Source organism: Miscanthus floridulus, chromosome 16 (genome assembly GCF_019320115.1).
Source record: "Miscanthus floridulus cultivar M001 chromosome 16, ASM1932011v1, whole genome shotgun sequence".
NCBI lineage: Eukaryota > Viridiplantae > Streptophyta > Magnoliopsida > Poales > Poaceae > Miscanthus > Miscanthus floridulus.
The window spans coordinates 68,994,983-69,013,484 of NC_089595.1; the positions used below are offsets into that span (position 1 = coordinate 68,994,983).

The 18,502-nt window shown below is 49.0% G+C and overlaps 3 protein-coding genes across 3 annotated transcripts; 1 reads left to right on the forward strand and 2 right to left on the reverse strand.

Annotated features, from left to right (window-relative positions):
- Positions 1–3,467: 3,467 nt before the first annotated feature.
- On the reverse strand, positions 3,468–3,818 carry LOC136510792 (uncharacterized mitochondrial protein AtMg00860-like). The gene has a single exon (XM_066505130.1). It carries the CDS (start codon positions 3,816–3,818, stop codon positions 3,468–3,470), a length of 351 nt encoding a protein of 116 aa, XP_066361227.1.
- Positions 3,819–9,972: 6,154 nt separating this feature from the next.
- Positions 9,973–10,506, reverse strand: LOC136510793 (uncharacterized mitochondrial protein AtMg00810-like). Its single transcript, XM_066505131.1, has one exon. It carries the CDS (start codon positions 10,504–10,506, stop codon positions 9,973–9,975), a length of 534 nt encoding a protein of 177 aa, XP_066361228.1.
- A 5,612-nt stretch (positions 10,507–16,118) lies between these two features.
- LOC136513441 (cytokinin dehydrogenase 9-like) lies at positions 16,119–18,143 on the forward strand. The gene is made up of 5 exons (XM_066507445.1): positions 16,119–16,782; positions 16,889–17,016; positions 17,104–17,364; positions 17,467–17,729; positions 17,819–18,143. The coding sequence occupies exons 1-5, from the start codon at positions 16,191–16,193 to the stop codon at positions 18,141–18,143; spliced, it is 1,569 nt and encodes a 522-aa protein (XP_066363542.1). The 5' UTR covers positions 16,119–16,190.
- The last annotated feature ends 359 nt before the right edge of the window (positions 18,144–18,502 follow it).

Consider the following 18,502-nt stretch of genomic DNA (forward strand, 5'->3'; position numbering starts at 1 on the left):
TAACAAACCATAATAAACGTCCTAAATACCAAAACAGATCTCCGAAATCTCCTCCCTTCCTCTCCTAACATAACCAGCTAAGCCTCCTTATTAGCCATGGCTGGGCCTAGGCCGGCGCCTATACTGACGCCCAACAAAGGCATCTATAACACATCGTGGAGAGTAGCAATTGAAATAGAATTGTCCACTGATTGTTGATAAGTGAAGGACCAAAAAAATGATAAAGCAAGTCCTTCCTTTGAAATGATGAAGAAAGTGACAATCTATTTCATAGAAAAACATTTCAATAAAAATACCTTTTCGTTTTCCTAAAAAGATAATAATCTCTTCGACAGCCCCCTACATTTACTTGTCAAGATAGAGCAGAAAAGGAAAGCCCACTACACGAAGTCATTCCTTGATAATGATAGATATAGGTAGCTCGGGTTACAACTATAGATCGCCCATAGATTTGTGTGCACGCTTTAAGGATGTAGATAAAAAGACTTTGGTGCCCTTGAATCCTTCCCAGGTTAGAAAAGAAGATGGTTCATTCATTCATGAGAGAGATATCATTCATTTAGCGAAGTATAGTTAGCATGGCCCTATGCAATGTTCTTTGTTGTTTTGGTGATCAGTGAAAACCTAATTATACGACAAGAGCAAGCTAAGAAGAGAAATCTCTGTATAAAACATCACTGGATAATCCAATTAAGAAAGAAGAGTCCACCACATCATACCGTGATGATCAAAGAGCACTACACCACAGCCTCAGAACAGTGTCCAATGCTAATTACATACTGGTATACCGATAGACAGTCAATCGTTAAAGGTATAACTAGAGTCAGATGATTTGTCACACACTTTTACCGTTTGACTGTCGATTGGCAAATATGCACTTTTAGAGATAGATGTCTGACAGTGTATTAGTGTTCTGGTGTAGTGGAGTGCAGAGTGAAGAGAAGCATGGTGCATAGAGCATCGGACGATATGCTAAAGGAAGATGGCCACTGAATCATACAATGAAAAACAAACACTTGCAGAACAGGTTGGATGGAGCCACCAGACGATATGGTGAAGGAGAAATACCACCACCGAATCATCCTGGTGATGTCGGACCTAGTGATAGTGGCTCGAGAGCCAACTATCAGCCATGGTCAGATGCCTCATGGGGTGATCCAATCATGTGCATTTGTGTCTCACCAGATCATTCGATGAGGATTGTGTTTACAGTCCATGGGCATAATGACTAGTTGAGTGTTTGGGACTATTTTTTAGGAATCTCCTTGGCCCGCTATTCAAAGGGTGTTGGAGTACCTTGTGCAAGTGAAGAACACTTCATTCACTATATAAGAAATAAGTGATTAGCTTGTGCTTAGTGTCCATCTTAGTGAGTGATTAGACCTTGGCTTGAGGGAGCACGTGAGTTGAGCTAAGAGCCCTTGTAATCTTATGTACTAGAACACTTGGAAGCTTGGTGCCCCTCCAGTGATATCGATGACCCTCCATGTTTAGTGTGGAGCGACTGCAGTTTGGTATGCGAATCACAAGAAGACTCCTTTGTTGGTGAGAAACTCTCAGGTGGACAACAAGTGGTTAGTCTAAGTGGCTTGCGGCACTTGTCATGGTTGGTGGGAGCCTTTGTGGCGAGCCAAACATAGTGACAAGAGAAAGGCTTGGTGATTGAAAGCGTACCTCGGTGGTTCCCTAATGTAGGTTAAGAGTTTTGTTTTGGCAACCGATAATATAAGATACATCTCCACATCATGACCCTTAGCAGCGTTAAATCTCTTTACTTACCACATTTATGTTCCCAATGTGCTTTATTTGTGTGGCTTTACCTTTCTTAGAATAACTTAGGCTAGTTAATAAGATTGAGGTCACAAAAGTGTTTGAGTTTCAGTAAGCAGGAGAACACTAGATAAATTTTTAAGTGCTCATTTGTTTGCTTATTGTTTTAGTTTCTTTAGTGTAGTTTGAGTTAGAGCCCTAGGTTAATTTTTCTAAGATCAATTCAACTCTCTTCGTAGTATATTCAATCCTTTTACAAAGCCATAAGAGGAAGGGGAAAAACAAAATGCCCAAAAAAATTTCACTTCAAAACAAAATAGTGGTGCTTTTTTTAGTTTGCGAAACCATGCCTAGCTACAAGATGAATGTTTATTTCCCACTTGTTGCAGATGTTACTATATACCATGGGTACTGCAAGAATTACTTCTCTCCCACCATGGACGAGGAGTAAGGCCACGGGCAAGGCTCTTCTATGTGGTCTTATCTATGATGCTTTTGTTGGACTTGATCACAAATTGGCATGTATTGAACAAGTGTGTGTGATGATGGTTTTAAAACTATATTGCTTTCGCTACTACATTTGAACTTGGGTTGTAATGATTATTTTTGTACTCTGATGTATGTTGAACTACTTGTGAACTTATGTAACATGTGGCTTGTATGTTGAATCATGTATGGTATTGGTTGTATGTTGGATTATTCAAGATCCTTCATTATACTTGATGAACTACCGGGTTTATATGGGCTCAAGTATGACAATGCGATTGCTCAGGTGGTTGCCATTGTACTTGTGCTCTTATAAATTGGTCGGTTCTACCACAGCCGCACTATGTTGTCGAAGAAGGCATGAGCGATGGAGCTGGCTGAGTAAGGATGACTCAAGGCGATGAAATGCGCCATCTTAGAGAAGCGGTCTACCACAGTGAGGACCACATACTTGCCGCCCACACATGGGAAGCCCTCAACGAAGTCCATGGCGATGTCGGTCCACACATGATCCAAAATGAGCAGGGGCTACAGAAGACCAGCGGGGTACAGGTGCTCGATTTTGTTGCACTAGCAAACGGCGCAGCCCTTGATGTAGTCACGAGCAATCGATGCGCGCGCCGATTGTAGAAGGACGCGCGTAGCCAATTAAGCATCTTCTGGGAGCCTTCATGACCCGCATGTGCCTCATGCAGCAACTGAGGCCAGAGCACTGAGTCATCGAGGGTGAAGGGATGGCCTTGGAATAGCAGCAGCCCATCCACCAACGTCTAGCCATCTAGAGCTGTACCAGTCAAGACCTATGCCTAGAGCTCCTGGGCCTGAGGATCGCGCTAGACTGCAGCGTGCAAGTCGTCATAGAGGGCGAACAAGGGTCCAGAGAGCGGTCATGCAGCCATGGTGTTAGAGTCTTCATCACGGCGCAACAATGCATCCACCATTGTGTTCAACTTCCCTAGCCTGTACTCGATGGAGAGGTCATAGCCAAATAACTTGGTGACCCAAGTATGTTGTGAAATCATAGTCAAGCGTTGGTCTAGGATGAACTTCAAGCTCCAATGATCTGTCCGCACAGTAAAAGAACGGTCCCAGAGATAAGGCCGCTAATGACGAACTACTTTGACAAGGCCAATCAACTCCCGCTCATAGGCCAGAAGCTTGGCATGGTGGGCCACTACAACACGGCTGAAGAAGGCCACCGCACCATCTCCTTAGTGGAGGACTGCACCAAAACCAGCCTCAGACATGTCACAGTCGACGATGAACCGCTTAGAGAAGTCGAGTAGCTGGAGCACCAACGCCGAGACGAGGGCGGCTTTGAGGGCGACAAAGGTGGCTTCTACCTCTGCCGTCCAAGAGAAGCCCTCACCCTTGAGGTGCGCCATTAGAGGGGTAGCCACACCACCATACCCGATGATGAACTTGCGGTAGCAGCCAGTGAGTCCCAAGAAGCCATGAAGAGCCTGGGCCATGTGTGAACAGGGCCAGGCCTCCAGAGCAGCCACCTTGTCGGAGTCCATGGTGATGCCCTCAGCTAAAATAATTTGGCCGAGGTATGCCATAGACTATTCACCAAAGAAGCACTCCAAGCGCTTGGCGAAGAGGCGGTGATCCCACAACTGTTGTAGCACTGTCCTGACATGCAAGTGCTCGGACCATGATGAACTAAAAATGAGTATATCATCAAAGAAAACAAGTACAAAACACCGAAGAAATGGCTTCCGGACATCGTTCATCAAGGCTTGAAAAGTCACCGACGCCTTTGTCAGACCGAATGGCGGGACAAGAAACTCAATGTGCCTCGGGTGTCTACGGAAGACCGTCTTGTGGATGTCATCCGGATGCATTCACGCTTGGTGATACCCGCTGCAGAGGTCGATCTTGGAGAAGAACCGAGCACCCTTCAGCTCATTCAAGAGTTCATCGACGACCAGAATAGGAAATTTGTCCTTCACTATGGTGTCATTGAGGGCGCGGTAGTCAACACAAAACCGCCAACTATCATCGTTCTTGCGGACAAGGAGCACTGGGGAGGAAAAAGGCGATGTCGACGCCCGAATGATCCCTTGTGCCAACATGTCATCGCACAGGCATTCGATCTCGCCCTTTAGGAGTTGAGGATACTGGTATGGCCACACCGCCACCAGCGCAGAGCTAGGTAGGAGATGGATGCGATAGTCCTATCGGCACTGGGGTGGCAGACCGTGCGAAGTGTCGAAGATGTCCTCGAAGGACCAAAGTAGCTCCTCTAGCACAATACGAGGGTCGATGATGGCATCGGCCATGGCTCCTCCACCACTTAGGCCAGACCAGTGGTGGGCATGGCCATTGAACCAAAATGCCATCGAGAGAGCGCTGAAGTCCCAAATGATGGGTCCAAGCATTCATAGCCAATGGATGCCAAGGACGAGGTCGAACGTGCCGAGGTCCAGCGCGAAGCAGTCGATGGTGAAGTGCTCATCGTGGATCGAGACATCAACAACGATGCAAACACTGGGGCTGCGCTCATGATCACCATTGGTGACTAAGACTGAGAGACTATCACGAGGCATGATGGGCAGACCATGGCGCTGGGCCACCTCCAAGTGAATGAACGTGTGGGTCGACCCGGTGTCCACCAACGCCCTAAGCTAAATGCCGCCAATAGTCACGTATAGCAACATAGAGTCCATAGGCCCGAGGTCAATAAGAGCACATAAAGAAATCTCCAAATTGGAGATGTCACCGAGTGGGCCCTCCTCGCCTTCAGCCAACTCCATGAGGAAGACACCCTTCATAGCACATTTGTGGCCCTTGGAGTAAGGTTTAGGGCAAAAATAGCACCGACCATTTTGCCTCTTCTCCTGAAGCTCAGCCCACGTGAGACGATGAAAGCAAGGGTGCACCCCCTTAGTCTTGCTATCTTGCGATGCAGCAGCAGCACCAGCAGAACTGGCGGGGTCCAAATCCGTGACGCGATGAGTAGATGACTTGGGTGGCACCGAGCTATTGACAATGGAGGCCTCAACCTGTCACTGTTCATACGCCCGTGCCAAGCTCATGGCTTACTATAGGTTGACGGGGGTGTTGCATCTCCACGTTGGAGGCCAGCGGTTGTCCCAAGCCACCAGTGTAGAGATCGATCGTCGTCCACGTGGAGAGGTCATCGCACAACAAGAGCATGGCGAGGAAGCACCGAGAGTACTCTTCCACAGTGCCTATGCAGACCAGAGCCTTGATCTCACCAATCAAGAACGGATGGGTGGCCTAAAGCAGAGGTTGACAAATTCGATGAAGTGCAGCCAAGAGACCATCCCGAAGTCACGCTCCATCTAGAAATACCACTCGATAGTTGTGTCGTCCAGATGCAGAGATGCCATCCACACCTTCTCGTCCTCCACCACACGATGACCGTAGAAGTAGTTGTCGCACTTGTTAAGCCATGCCAGCAAATAAAATTCTCCATTGAAGGAAGGAAACAAAATTTTAGGTGGCCGGTGAGGGTCCCGGTGTCCAGGGCCATCGCTATAGTAGTGCCTGTCACCATGGTCAAAGTCACGGTCATAGTCGCACCTAGTGCGGTCATAGTCATGGTCATGATCGTAATCGTAGCCACCACGGTCGGAGTCATAGTACGAGTCATGGCCTGGGCGACCGTAGCCATCATGGCCATAGGGCCCATCCCGCAACATGAAGGGGTCGCGGTCAAAGTGGTCACGCGGCCCGCCGTATCGCTCCTGATCACAGAACGCGTGATCGCGGAATTCTTCCTAGGCTCGGCCACGGTTGGAGTCACGGGCGTCGTGGTCATCACCGCCACCGTGGAAGTCTTCCCTGCCACCGTGATGGTCGTCCCCACCGCCTACAGACTTGCGAGGCCCGATAGCATCCGGAATTCTACCATCATCGGTACCGATCTTAGCTTTCTCAATCCGGGCTAGGTGGGTGTCGTGGGACTTGAGCCAATTGGTGATGGTGGAGAGCTAGCCCAAGATGCTATCCAGTTTGGCATCCATGGCAGCCGGAGTGAAGGTGCCGGACATGGTAGCCGATGCACCTGTAGAGGTCTCCGATATCAAATTGTTATGGCATGGGCAAGTACAATGAGGAGATCGTAGGGGAGAGTGGAGTAGTAGGCTGGATTGGGAATAAGAACGTAGAGAATAGCGAGGAAGTGGTGTAGCAGGAGGTTTGCCGGTGGTAGCGGCAGAATCGCTAGCAGCCACCATGGAAGGGAAACCCACCCACCTTGGGAGGTTTATTCCTTCTTCGATAATCTGATTACAGTCTCTAAGTGCCCCTTTATAGGATAGGTGCACCCCTAACAAACCATAATAAACGTCCTAAATACCAAAACAGATCTCCTAAATCTCCTCCCTTCCTCTCCTAACGTAACCAGCTAAGCCTCCTTATTAGCCATGGCTGGGCCTAGGCCGGCGCCTATACTGACGCCCAACAAAGGCATCTATAACACATCGTGGAGAGTAGCAATTGAAATAGAATTGTCCACGATTGTTGATAAGTGAAGGACCAAAAAAATGATAAAGCAAGTCCTTCCTTTGAAATGATGAAGAAAGTGACAATCTATTTCATAGAAAAACATTTCAATAAAAATACCTTTCGTTTTCCTGAAAAAGATAATAATCTCTTCAACAGCCCCCTACATTTACTATCAAGATAGAGCAGAAAAGGAAAGCCCACTACACGAAGTCATTCCTTGATAATGATAGATATAGGTAGCTCAGGTTAAAACTATAGATCGCCCATAGATTTGTGTGCACGCTTTAAGGATGTAGATAAAAAGACTTTGGTGCCCTTGAATCCTTCCTAGGTTAGAAAAGAAGATGGTTCATTCATTCATGAGAGAGATATCATTCATTTAGCGAAGTATAGTTAGCATGGCCCTATGCAATGTTCTTTGTTGTTTTGGTGATCAGTGAAAACCTAATTATACGACAAGAGCAAGCTAAGAAGAGAAATCTCTGTATAAAACATCACTGGACAATCCAATTAAGAAAGAAGAGTCCACCACATCATACCATGATGATCAAAGAGCACTACACCATAGCCTCAGAACAGTGTCCAATGCTAATTACATACTAGTATACCGATAGACAGTCGATCGTTAAAGGTATAACTAGAGTCATATGATTTGTCACACACTTTTACCGTTTGACTGTCGATTTGCAAATATGCACTTTTAGAGATAGATGTCTAACAGTGTATTGGTGTTTTGGTGTAGTGGAGTGCAGAGTGAAGAGAAGCATGGTGCACAGAGCACCGGACGATATGCTAAAGGAAGATGGCCACTGAATCATACAATGAAAAACAAACACTTGCAGAACAGGTTGGATGGAGCCACCAGACGATATGGTGAAGGAGAAATACCACCACCGAATCATCTGGTGATGTCGGACCTAGTGATAGTGGCTCGAGAGCCAACTATCAGCCATGGTCAGATGCCTCATGGGGTGATCCAATCATGTGCATTTGTGTCTCACCAGATCATTCGATGAGGATTGTGTTTACAGTCCATGGGCATAATGACTAGTTGAGTGTTTGGGACTATTTTTTAGGAATCTCCTTGGCCCGCTATTCAAAGGGTGTTGGAGTACCTTGTGCAAGTGAAGAACACTTCATTCACTATATAAGAAATAAGTGATTAGCTTGTGCTTAGTGTCCATCTTAGTGAGTGATTAGACCTTGGCTTGAGGGAGCACGTGAGTTGAGCTAAGAGCCCTTGTAATCTTATGTACTAGAACACTTGGAAGCTTGGTGCCCCTCCAGTGATATCGATGACCCTCCATGTTTAGTGTGGAGCGACTGCAGTTTGGTATGCGAATCACAAGAAGACTCCTTTGTTGGTGAGAAACTCTCAGGTGGACAACAAGTGGTTAGTCTAAGTGGCTTGCGGCACTTGTCATGGTTGGTGGGAGCCTTTGTGGCGAGCCAAACATAGTGACAAGAGAAAGGCTTGGTGATTGAAAGCGTACCTCGGTGGTTCCCTAATGTAGGTTAAGAGTTTTGTTTTGGCAACCGATAATATAAGATACATCTCCACATCATGACCCTTAGCAGCGTTAAATCTCTTTACTTACCACATTTATGTTCCCAATGTGCTTTATTTGTGTGGCTTTACCTTTCTTAGAATAACTTAGGCTAGTTAATAAGATTGAGGTCACAAAAGTGTTTGAGTTTCAGTAAGCAGAGAACACTAGATAAATTTTTAAGTGCTCATTTTGTTTGCTTATTGTTTTAGTTTCTTTAGTGTAGTTTGAGTTAGAGCCCTAGGTTAATTTTTCTAAGATCAATTCAACTCTCTTCGTAGTATATTCAATCCTTTTACAAAGCCATAAGAGGAAGGGGAAAAACAAAATGCCCAAAAAAATTTCACTTCAAAACAAAATAGTGGTGCTTTTTTTAGTTTGCGAAACCATGCCTAGCTACAAGATGAATAAGATGCCAAGTCATATGGTAATTGCACTGAAAATAATATTGGCAAAAGACTTGTTAGATAGATTATAATCAGATTTATTCACCAGTGCGTTGTGCACCAAAGGTCCAAAGCTCTTCAAGTTTATCCAAAGAAAAACGTACCCCCTCCACTCTAAATTATAAGTCATTTTGGCTTTTCTAAGTACATAGCTTTTGTTACGCACATAGATATACATTGTCTAGATAAAAAAGCTAGAATGACTTACAATTTGGAATGGATGGAGTAAATGCTTTGTCTATCGCTTCTTCTCTCTCTCTCTTTTCTTCCTTTCTTCTTTTTTTGAAAGGCCTCTGGTCTTTGTTTACTATATATCATGCAAAAACTCCTTGGTCACCATAAAGGAAAAGAATCCATAGGCATTCCCTATCCATACGATTGAGCTAAGAACAAAATATTGAAAAAGAAATTTCCTTAGCGATGTATCTGTTGGCCCCTGGATCTCCGGCACGGGTGAGCCGACCGCTCACCGGCATTGCCGATTACACACTATGGCTAGAGGTAGAAGAAAGGAGGGAGAACAGAGCGCGCACACACATAGCATAAGCACCAGCATTGGCCGGAGCTTTACAGAGGAGATGGCAAAACTGAACTCGCTCTCTTTACTGAGTTGCAGTGGAAAACTATATATACAACTCTACCCATCTAATTCTAGTACACAGACATGTTAGGCTACCATGCTGCTACAGTGACTAGATGTGATAGTAGGGTTGACTTTGGTGCCTGCCCCTGCTGTGGCTACAGTGCGGCAGGTGAGCCTTTCGGCGCCTGCCCCTGCAGCGGCAACAGTGCAGCAGCAGGGGAGCCCTTTCGACGCCTACCCCTGCCGCTCATACAGAGGTGAGCAGCAGATTATTTAACAATTCTTCCCCTAATCCTACTGCTAACCCTTGAACCTCCTCCATACCAATCATCTTCTTCAGCTTCATGAACCGAAGACGACCGAGCGGCTTAGTGAGGACGTCTGTGAGTTGCCGACCAGTTTCAACAAACTCAATGACGATCTGCCCTCCATCGACACAGTCCCTGAGGAAGTGGAACTTGATGTCAACGTGCTTGCTTCGGTCATGGAGAACCAGATTCATCACGAGGGCAATGGCGGGCTAGTTGTCCACCATTAGTGTTGGTGGGTGAGCTTCCATACCGGTCAGCTCGCCTAGCAGCCGGCGTAGCCACATAGCTTGGCATGCCGCTGTGGCCGCCGCCATGTACTCTGCCTCACACATGGATAGCGCTACCACCTTCTATTTCAGCAATAGCCATGAGATTGGAGCTGACCCGAGGAAGACGAGCACTCCAGAGGTGCTCCACCGTCCATTGATGTTCCCCGACATGTCTACATCACTAAACACAGTGAGTTGTAGCCCACTTTCATCGGTCTTGGGGAAGACGATCACCTGATTCACTGTCCCCTTGACGTAGCGCAACAGCCGCTTTACCGCAGCCCAGTGATCCTCTCGGAGATCCTCCATGAAGCGGCTGACATAGCCCACGACGAACGCAATGTCTGGCCTAATGTGGACTAAGTAGCGTAGACCGCCAACGATGCTCCAGTAGAGTGTTGCATCTACCTTCGCCGCGGTACTATCCTTCATCAGCTTCAGCCGCTCCTTCATTGGAGTCACGCATGGCTTACACTCAGTCATGCTGCTCCACTCCAACAGCTTTGAGGCATATGCACTCTGACCGAGCATGAGTGCCTCCTTCCCCTGTCTCACCTCGATGCCGAGGTAGTAGGACAGCACGCTAAGATCTCTCATTTGAAAACGAGCCACCATCTCATGTTTGAAGCTATCGATGTCCTTTACACGCGCACTGGTAACGATCAAGTCGTCCACATACACGCCGATGACAAGTTCCTCCTTCCCCTATCGCCGCATGTAGAGCGCGTGCTTGGTTGTGCACTGCGTGAACCCAAGCTCGCCCAGCTTGGCGTCAAGCTTGATGTTCCACACTCGTGGGGCCTTCCATAGCCCGTAGAGCGCCTTGCGTAGTCGGAGCACCCTGTGCTCCGCTCCCTTGACAGCAAAACCCAGAGGTTGCCTGATGAAGACCGTCTCCGCCAGCTCACCATTGAGGAAGGCCGATTTTATGTCCAGGTGATGGACGCGCCAGTCCTTCATTGCTGCCAAAGCTAGCAGCAGTCAGGTAGACTCCATGCGCACTATCAGCGCAAAGACTTCCTCGAAGTCGATACCCTCACACTAGACAAAGCCTCGGGCGATGAGGCACACCTTATGCTTGACAATGGCATCACGCTTGTCCCGCTTGACTTTGTACACCCACTTCCAGCCGATCAGACGACATCCTGGAGGTGGATTGACGAGCTCTCAAGTCTTGTTTTCCTCAATCGCCTTCATCTCCTCCAACATCGTCCGTCGCCAATTTGCATCGTGCTTGGCCAATGTGAACGTTGGTGGTTCCTCTGCACTAACGAGAAGCAGCTCTAGATCATTGAGCAGCCGACCCGCCAGGCATGAGGACCCTGTGCCACTGATGATGTTGTCCAGCCTGCAAAACCACACCTCCTCACCATCGTGGAAGGCATCCATGAACTCAGTGATGTCGCTTGGAGGTGAGGCAAACTCGATCGATGTCGATGGAGTTCCTGTTCCGCTGGAGTTATCAACACAGCACCTAGAGTGCTCGGCAGCCTGACTACAGTGCTTGGCACTATTCCTAGACCGCTCATCACCACTCCTAGAGTGGTTGGCACCCCTCTCAGAGTGCTCAGAACTAGTCTTGGAGTGGTCGGCACCACTGCAAGACCTCTCGGCCCCGCTATGGGAGCGTTCAGCACCTATCCTGGAGTGGTTGGCACCACTGCAGGACTGCTCGACACCACTACTGAAGTGCTCGGCACCACTCTCGGAGTGCTCGGCACCGCCCTAGGAGTGCTTAGCTCTGTTGCTAGAGTGGTCAGCACCTCCTCTCTAGCGTCTCCACCACCGTGGATGACCAAATGCTCATTGACAAAGGTGCTAGTGAAGCCGCTAGGTTCCCTCGTGCCTAGACTATCCCAGTCCTAGGCCACCTTCTCATCGAACACGATGTCGCGCGAGACAAGAACCTTACCTCCGCATGGGTCATAGAGCCGATACACCTTGGTACCTTCCACATAGCCTAGGAGCACCATCGGTGTGCTCCTATCCTCTAGCTTGGTAAGGACAGGCTTTGTCTTCCTAACATGGCCGATGCAACCGAATGTCCGGAGGAAGGACATGCTTGGCTTGCACCCATACCGAGCTTTAAACAATGTCTTGCCCTTTAGGGCCTTAGTGGGCACGCGATTGAGGATGAACATCGCCGTGGTCACCGCCTCACCCTAGAACCTTGTCAGCATGCTCCTGGCCTTCATCATGGATCGAGCCATGCCGACCACTGTCTGGTTCTATCGCTCCACCACGCCATTCTGCTATGGCGAGTATGGTGCGGTGTGGTGTCACATCACACCCTGACCCACGTAGTACGATGCGAACTCCACCGAAGTGAATTTGCCACCGTGATCAGTCCGCAGCATGCATAGCTTCTTGCCGCTCTTCGCCTCTCCGCCCGCCTTGAACTTCTTGATTGCCTCCGTCGCCTTGTCCTTACTCGTCAGGAGTTGCAGCCACATATAGCGATTGCAATCATCCATGAGTAGGAGGAAGTACCACTGACTACCATTTGTGGCTGGCGTGATTGGCCCGCAAAGATCACCGTGGATGAGCTCGAGAGCATCCGCCATGCGATACTTGGCCGCCTTTGGGAATGGCAGGCTCCTCTACTTCCTGGCTAGGCAGCTGTCACATAGCTCGCCTGCGTGCTTGTTGTGGGGCAGCCCTCAGACCATCTTCTCCAGCCGACCGAGCGCATCAAAGCTGAGATGGCCAAACCGGGCATGCCACAGCCATGGCTCCTCGGTGTGTCATGTTGCCAGGCACACCGGCTGCTCCACCTTCAAGTCGAGTAGGTACAATCAATTACGTGAGCATTTTACCTTCGCGAGAAGACGCCGCTCCCGATCCCGAATCTTCAGGATCCTGCTCTCGATCAGTACCTCGCATCCGCACTCGTCTAGCTGCCCGATGTTGAAGATGCTTGAACGTAGCTGTAGAATGTAGTACACATCCGTCAGTGCGTGGTGCTCGCTGTTCTAGCACCTGAAGATGATAGTGCCGCACCCTTGGATCGCAACCCTTGAGCCATCACCGAAATTCATCGTGTCGGTCATGTTGCCGTTGAGCTCGAAGAAGGCTTCCTTGGAGCCCGTCATGTGGTTGCTGGCGCCAGAGTCCAGATACCACCGCTGCTCCTACTCGCCACCCACATGTTTGAGGTGGACTTAGGCGCGCGGTTCGTCGAGATTGACAGCCTTCAGAGCCTTGCCGTGCCCTTCCACCACCATCACCTCTCCCTTCTCCTTAGCCTCAACGTCGTGCAGTGCATAGAACGTCGCCATCAGGAGAGTGGCCTTATCATCCTCATCAGCCTATGCTAAATCAGCCTCATTCTTGTTCTCCTGCTTGCGATTTGAGCACTCCTTTGCCCAATGGCCTGTCTTTCTACAGTGTCGACAGGCATTGGGGTCAACCTTCTTCTTTTTCTTCTCCGAAGAAGCCTTGCCATGGCGCTTGCTATCGCCATCGCGGCTAGAGGAGGCTTTCCCGGACTTCTTCCGGGCATCCCACTCCTTTGTCAGTAACAGCTTGCCGCTGTCCATCGTTGTTGTGGTCTGCTCTATGCGCTCGTCCACTGCCCGCAGACGGCCTATCACATCCTCAATGGTGAGGGTGGACAAGTCCAGCATCGTCTCTATGGAGAGAGCGATCTAGATGTACTTCACCGGCGCGGAGTGAAGGTACTTGAAGACCGCCTCTTCTTCGCCGATGGTGACGCCGTGGCTTCTCAGCTTGCTGATGAGTGACTGTAGGCGGAGGGAGAAGTCCTCCATCGACTCACCATCCTTGAACTTGAGGATGGTGTACTCCTGCTTCAGCAGCTGGGACATCGCCTTCTTTACGCGGTCAGAGCCGACGCGCATTGCTGCAATGGCCTCCCATGCCTCCTTAGCAGAGTTATTCGCCCCCAATAGCTCTCTGTACTCCACCAGCACAGCAGCGAGGATAGCCTCCAACACTGACATGTCATCTTCTTCGTTGTCGGTGCCCTTGTCAATAGCACTCTAGAGCCGTCGGGCTCTGAGCTTGACCTTCATGGTCACCGCCCACTCGCCATAGTTGGTGCGAGTCAGCGTCAGCCAACTGGTGCCGCTGACCTCCCGCACCATGCGCACGACGACCTCCTATCATGGCTGGGCAGCCACAGCAGCGCCACTGCTGTTGCCCATCTCCAAACCGTCCATCCTCGCTAGCGGTTAGTCTGACGACGGCGCTTGTACGGCTCCGATACCACTTGTTGGCTACTGGATCTTCGGCACGGGTAAGCCGACCGCTCACCGGCATTGCCGACCACACACTATGGCTAGAGGTAGAAGAAGGGAGGGAGAACAGAGCGCGCACACACACAGCACAAGCACCAACAATGGTCGGAGCTCTGCAGAGGAGATGGCAAAACTAAACTCGCTCTCTTTACTGAGTTGCAGTGGAAAACTATATATACAACTATATCCATCTAATCTTAGTACATAGACATGTCAGGCTGCCATGCTGTTACATTGACCAGATATGATAGCAGGGCTGACTTTGGCGTCTGCCCCTACTGTGGCTACAGTGCGGCAGGTGAGTCTTTCAGCACCTGCCCCTACAGCGGTTACGGTGCAGTATCAGGGGAGCCCTTTCGACGTCTGCCCCTGCCGCGCATACAGAGATGAGCAGCAGATTATTTAACAGTATCGATATTTCTACAATTGGCTAGACATCTTACCGACATGTATGTACGTTCTGCTGTTGGAGAAAAGATTCTGCAAAAAAATGCATGCATTGTCTGAACAAGCATCCTGATGGAAACTTTATCAGATATGGTCAGAAGATTGTTTGCCACTTACAAGTCTAAAGGAACGAATATAGCACTTCTATGAGTTCTATCAACTGATCCTGCTGAAGAGTAACATGAAATCCTGCACATGAAATCGAATTTGAAGCATCAAGCGGGTCTGTTAGACAGAAATCAGGTCTGCTACTTGATATCTGTTTCGTTACCACCGTCTGGCTCGAACATACACAGGTTCAAAAACATATCTGTCACTGCACGATCCTTGCTATGTCACTGTTCTCCTGGTCATGTAGTGAATGATAGGAGCCATGATAGACCGAGTCTAGTGAATGGACTGCCTCTTTTCCTCCTGCCACCATTCATTTACCAACGCATGTTTTACCACGCTTCAAACAGAATCAACGAACCAAAAAATTGTAGAAAGGAATATTTGCAGCAGTGCAATACGTTTGCATCCATATTTTGCAGCCAAACCTGTTCTCTTACTGATCCTAGTCAACCAAACAGTTCCCAAGTCTGGTTTGATGACACCACCTCCTACGCCAATCCTAAAGATGGCAACGGGCACGAAAAAACCACGTGCCCGCGGGCACCGGACCCGGTGGGCGTGGATACGGGCGTGAATCTGTGCCCGCGGGCACGGACTCGGGTATAGAATTGGATCCAACAGGCAAAGCTCTACGGGTAAGAAAATAGCATGCCCGCACCCGCAAACCCACGCTGACATGTGGGGCCATTGCAGAAGAGGTATATATTCTTCATCCTAGGGTTTCATTGGTCCCAAATTCACAATCCCATTCCCACAAGCGACCACCACCAGCCCGTCACCCGCGACCCCGCCTCCCCATTCCCCCACACGCAGTCGCGCGCGGCTCCTCCACTCATGGCGTTGGCGTGGCTCCTCCACACGGGGCGTCGCACCTCCCCCACTCGCGCCACCCCGACACCGGCCTCCGGCCTCCCTACACCGACAGCTAGCGGACGCCGGCCGTCCCACTCCGAGGCTCCAACTCGCGGTCGCGGCGCCTCCCCCCACTCCAGCGCACTTCGACAGCCTCGCACGCTCCTCTCTAGTCTCCACGCGCGACTCCTCTCCAGATCCAGCGCACTCCGACGCCGGTCGCCATCCTCCGAGCCTCCGACACCGGCCGCTAGCCTCCGAGGCTCCGACCTAGGCCGTCGTCCCCGCCGTGCAAGTCGCTGTCCTACCACGCTGGCGGGCATGCAGGCATGCCCGCGGATAGCGGGTGCGGGCACAGAATGCTACGCGTGGCGGGTGGCGGGCGGGGGTGCCGACGCACAATTTCTCTCCCGGGTGCGGGTCTGTGAGGCTTGTATCCGCGGGTAACATACCGGTTGCCATCTTTAACCAGTTCACATGCAAACCCTCCAAGTGCCCCTTTAAATATCCATACATCCCTCACTCTCCATTCCCATCCCTCCTTACACTAAACCACCCTATCCTATTCATCTTTCTCCTCAAAACTTAAACTGCTGAACTAGTTGGTTGTTGAACTGTAGATGAGCCATGAAACCATCAGTTCTGCAGTACCTGAAGTTTTTCGTTTTATTTGCCTTTGGTGTAGTCACCACCTCCCACACAACTGACCAAGATGTGCTCGCAACCCTCAATAAACTACCCCTCGATGGCCATTTCAGCTTCCGTGACGTGTCTACTGCTGCCTGGGACTTTGGCAATCTCTCTAGTTTCATGCCAGCTGCTGTGCTTCATCCAGGCTCAGTAGATGACATTGCCACTACGGTCAGGCATGTCTTCTTGGCGGGAGAGCACTCCATGCTCACCGTGGCGGCCCGTGGGCATGGACACTCACTCCGAGGGCAGTGCCAGGCAGCTGGAGGGATTGTCATTAAAATGGAGTCCCTCCCTAATGCCAAGATGCAGGTGCAGTCTGGTGCATCGCCCTATGTTGATGCCTCAGGAGGAGAACTCTGGATAAATGTCCTGAATGAGACATTGAAGTACGGTCTGGCACCAAAGTCATGGACTGATTATCTCCACCTCACAATTGGAGGCACGTTGTCGAATGCAGGGGTCAGTGGGCAGACGTTCCGACATGGCCCACAAATCAGCAATGTAAACGAGCTGGAGATTGTGACAGGTATCAGACATATATACCTTGATAATTATGATGAAATGAAAGTTCTCTGAACAACAAAATATAATGGGTTCTTATCCAACTTGTACATCATGACTGCTAAATGCAGGAAAAGGAGACATCGTCACTTGCTCACCAGAGCGGAACTCTGATCTCTTCCATGCTGCTCTTGGTGGCCTAGGTCAGTTCGGTATCATCACTAGGGCCAGGATTGTGCTCGAGCCTGCTCCAAAAATGGTACAGCAAACAAGAGAATCATTTATATACCAACTTAACGTTAGCAACTTTTAACAGCTACTCGCTAATGATTTGAATATGCAACAGGTGAGGTGGATTAGAGTTCTCTACTCAGACTTCACAAGCTTTGCAGAGGATCAGGAGATGCTTATTTCAGCAGAGAAGACCTTTGATTACATAGAGGGCTTCGTCATCATCAACAGGACAGGCATCCTGAACAACTGGAGATCATCATTTAGCCCACAGGATCCAGTGTGGGCAAGCCAGTTCGAATCAGATAGAAGGGTGCTCTTCCGCCTCGAGATGACCAAGAACTACAACCCTGAGGAGGCAGACAACATGGAACAGGTGAGCAGACAACTCGCATACCATTGAATATGGTTACGACTTGTGACTAATATAAAATGAAATCAATTTGAGTGATCGAAATATGTGTATACATGTCTGCAGGAGGTCAATAACCTACTGTATCAACTTAGATATATGCCTCCATCCCTATTCCACACAGATGTCACCTACATCGAGTTCCTGGATAGGGTGCGCTCCTCTGAGGTTAAACTGAGAGTTAAGGGGATGTGGGAGGTCCCACACCCATGGCTAAATCTCATGGTTCCAAAGAGTTCGATCCACACATTCGCAAGGGAGGTCTTTGGGAAAATACTGAAAGACAGCAACAGTGGTCCCATATTGCTCTACCCAGTAAACAAATTCAGGTAATTAAATTAATATGTGAAACAATAAACCTCATGGTGGTGCACCTTCCATAGTTTGATTGATGACTGACTATTTTCATTTCATGCAGATGGGACAATAGAACGTCAGTAGTCATACCAGATGAGGAAGTTTTCTACCTAGTGGGATTCCTATCCTCAGTGCCATCTTCATCAGGTCCTCACGGCGTCGAACATGCACTGAACCTCAATAACCAGATAATAGAATTCTCTGGCAAGGCAGGTATTAGGGTGAAGCAATATCTGCCCAACTACAACACTACACAGGAGTGGAAGGCCCACTTTGAGGCAAGGTGGGAGACATTTCAACGAAGGAAAAATGCCTATGACCCATTTGCCATCCTAGCCCCAGGACAAGGAATATTTCAAAAGGCATCACCCCCCTTGTCCCTATGACTGTATCTGTTTTTTTTTCTTTTGAACACAGTTGTAACACCCCAGGTGTTTTTCACCAGTTAAGCAGTGGGTTTAAGCTCTAACATGATAAGTTCAGTGGTAATCAAGAGCTCTAGTTCATAATTTTGAAGTGATGATGAAGGTGTTGAGATCCAATCTATGAAATTGAGTCCCAACTTGAACTTGGACAACACGCCTTTGCTTACATGTGGACCCTGATTAAGATTAGGCATGAGTAATGTTAAACATGCTTATTTCATGTACATTACATCAATATGCATCCATCTTGACCAGTGGAAAAGTTTCATGAAGTTTGGAACCAAAAAGTCACATGAAATGATAAGTTTATTTTTGCCTAA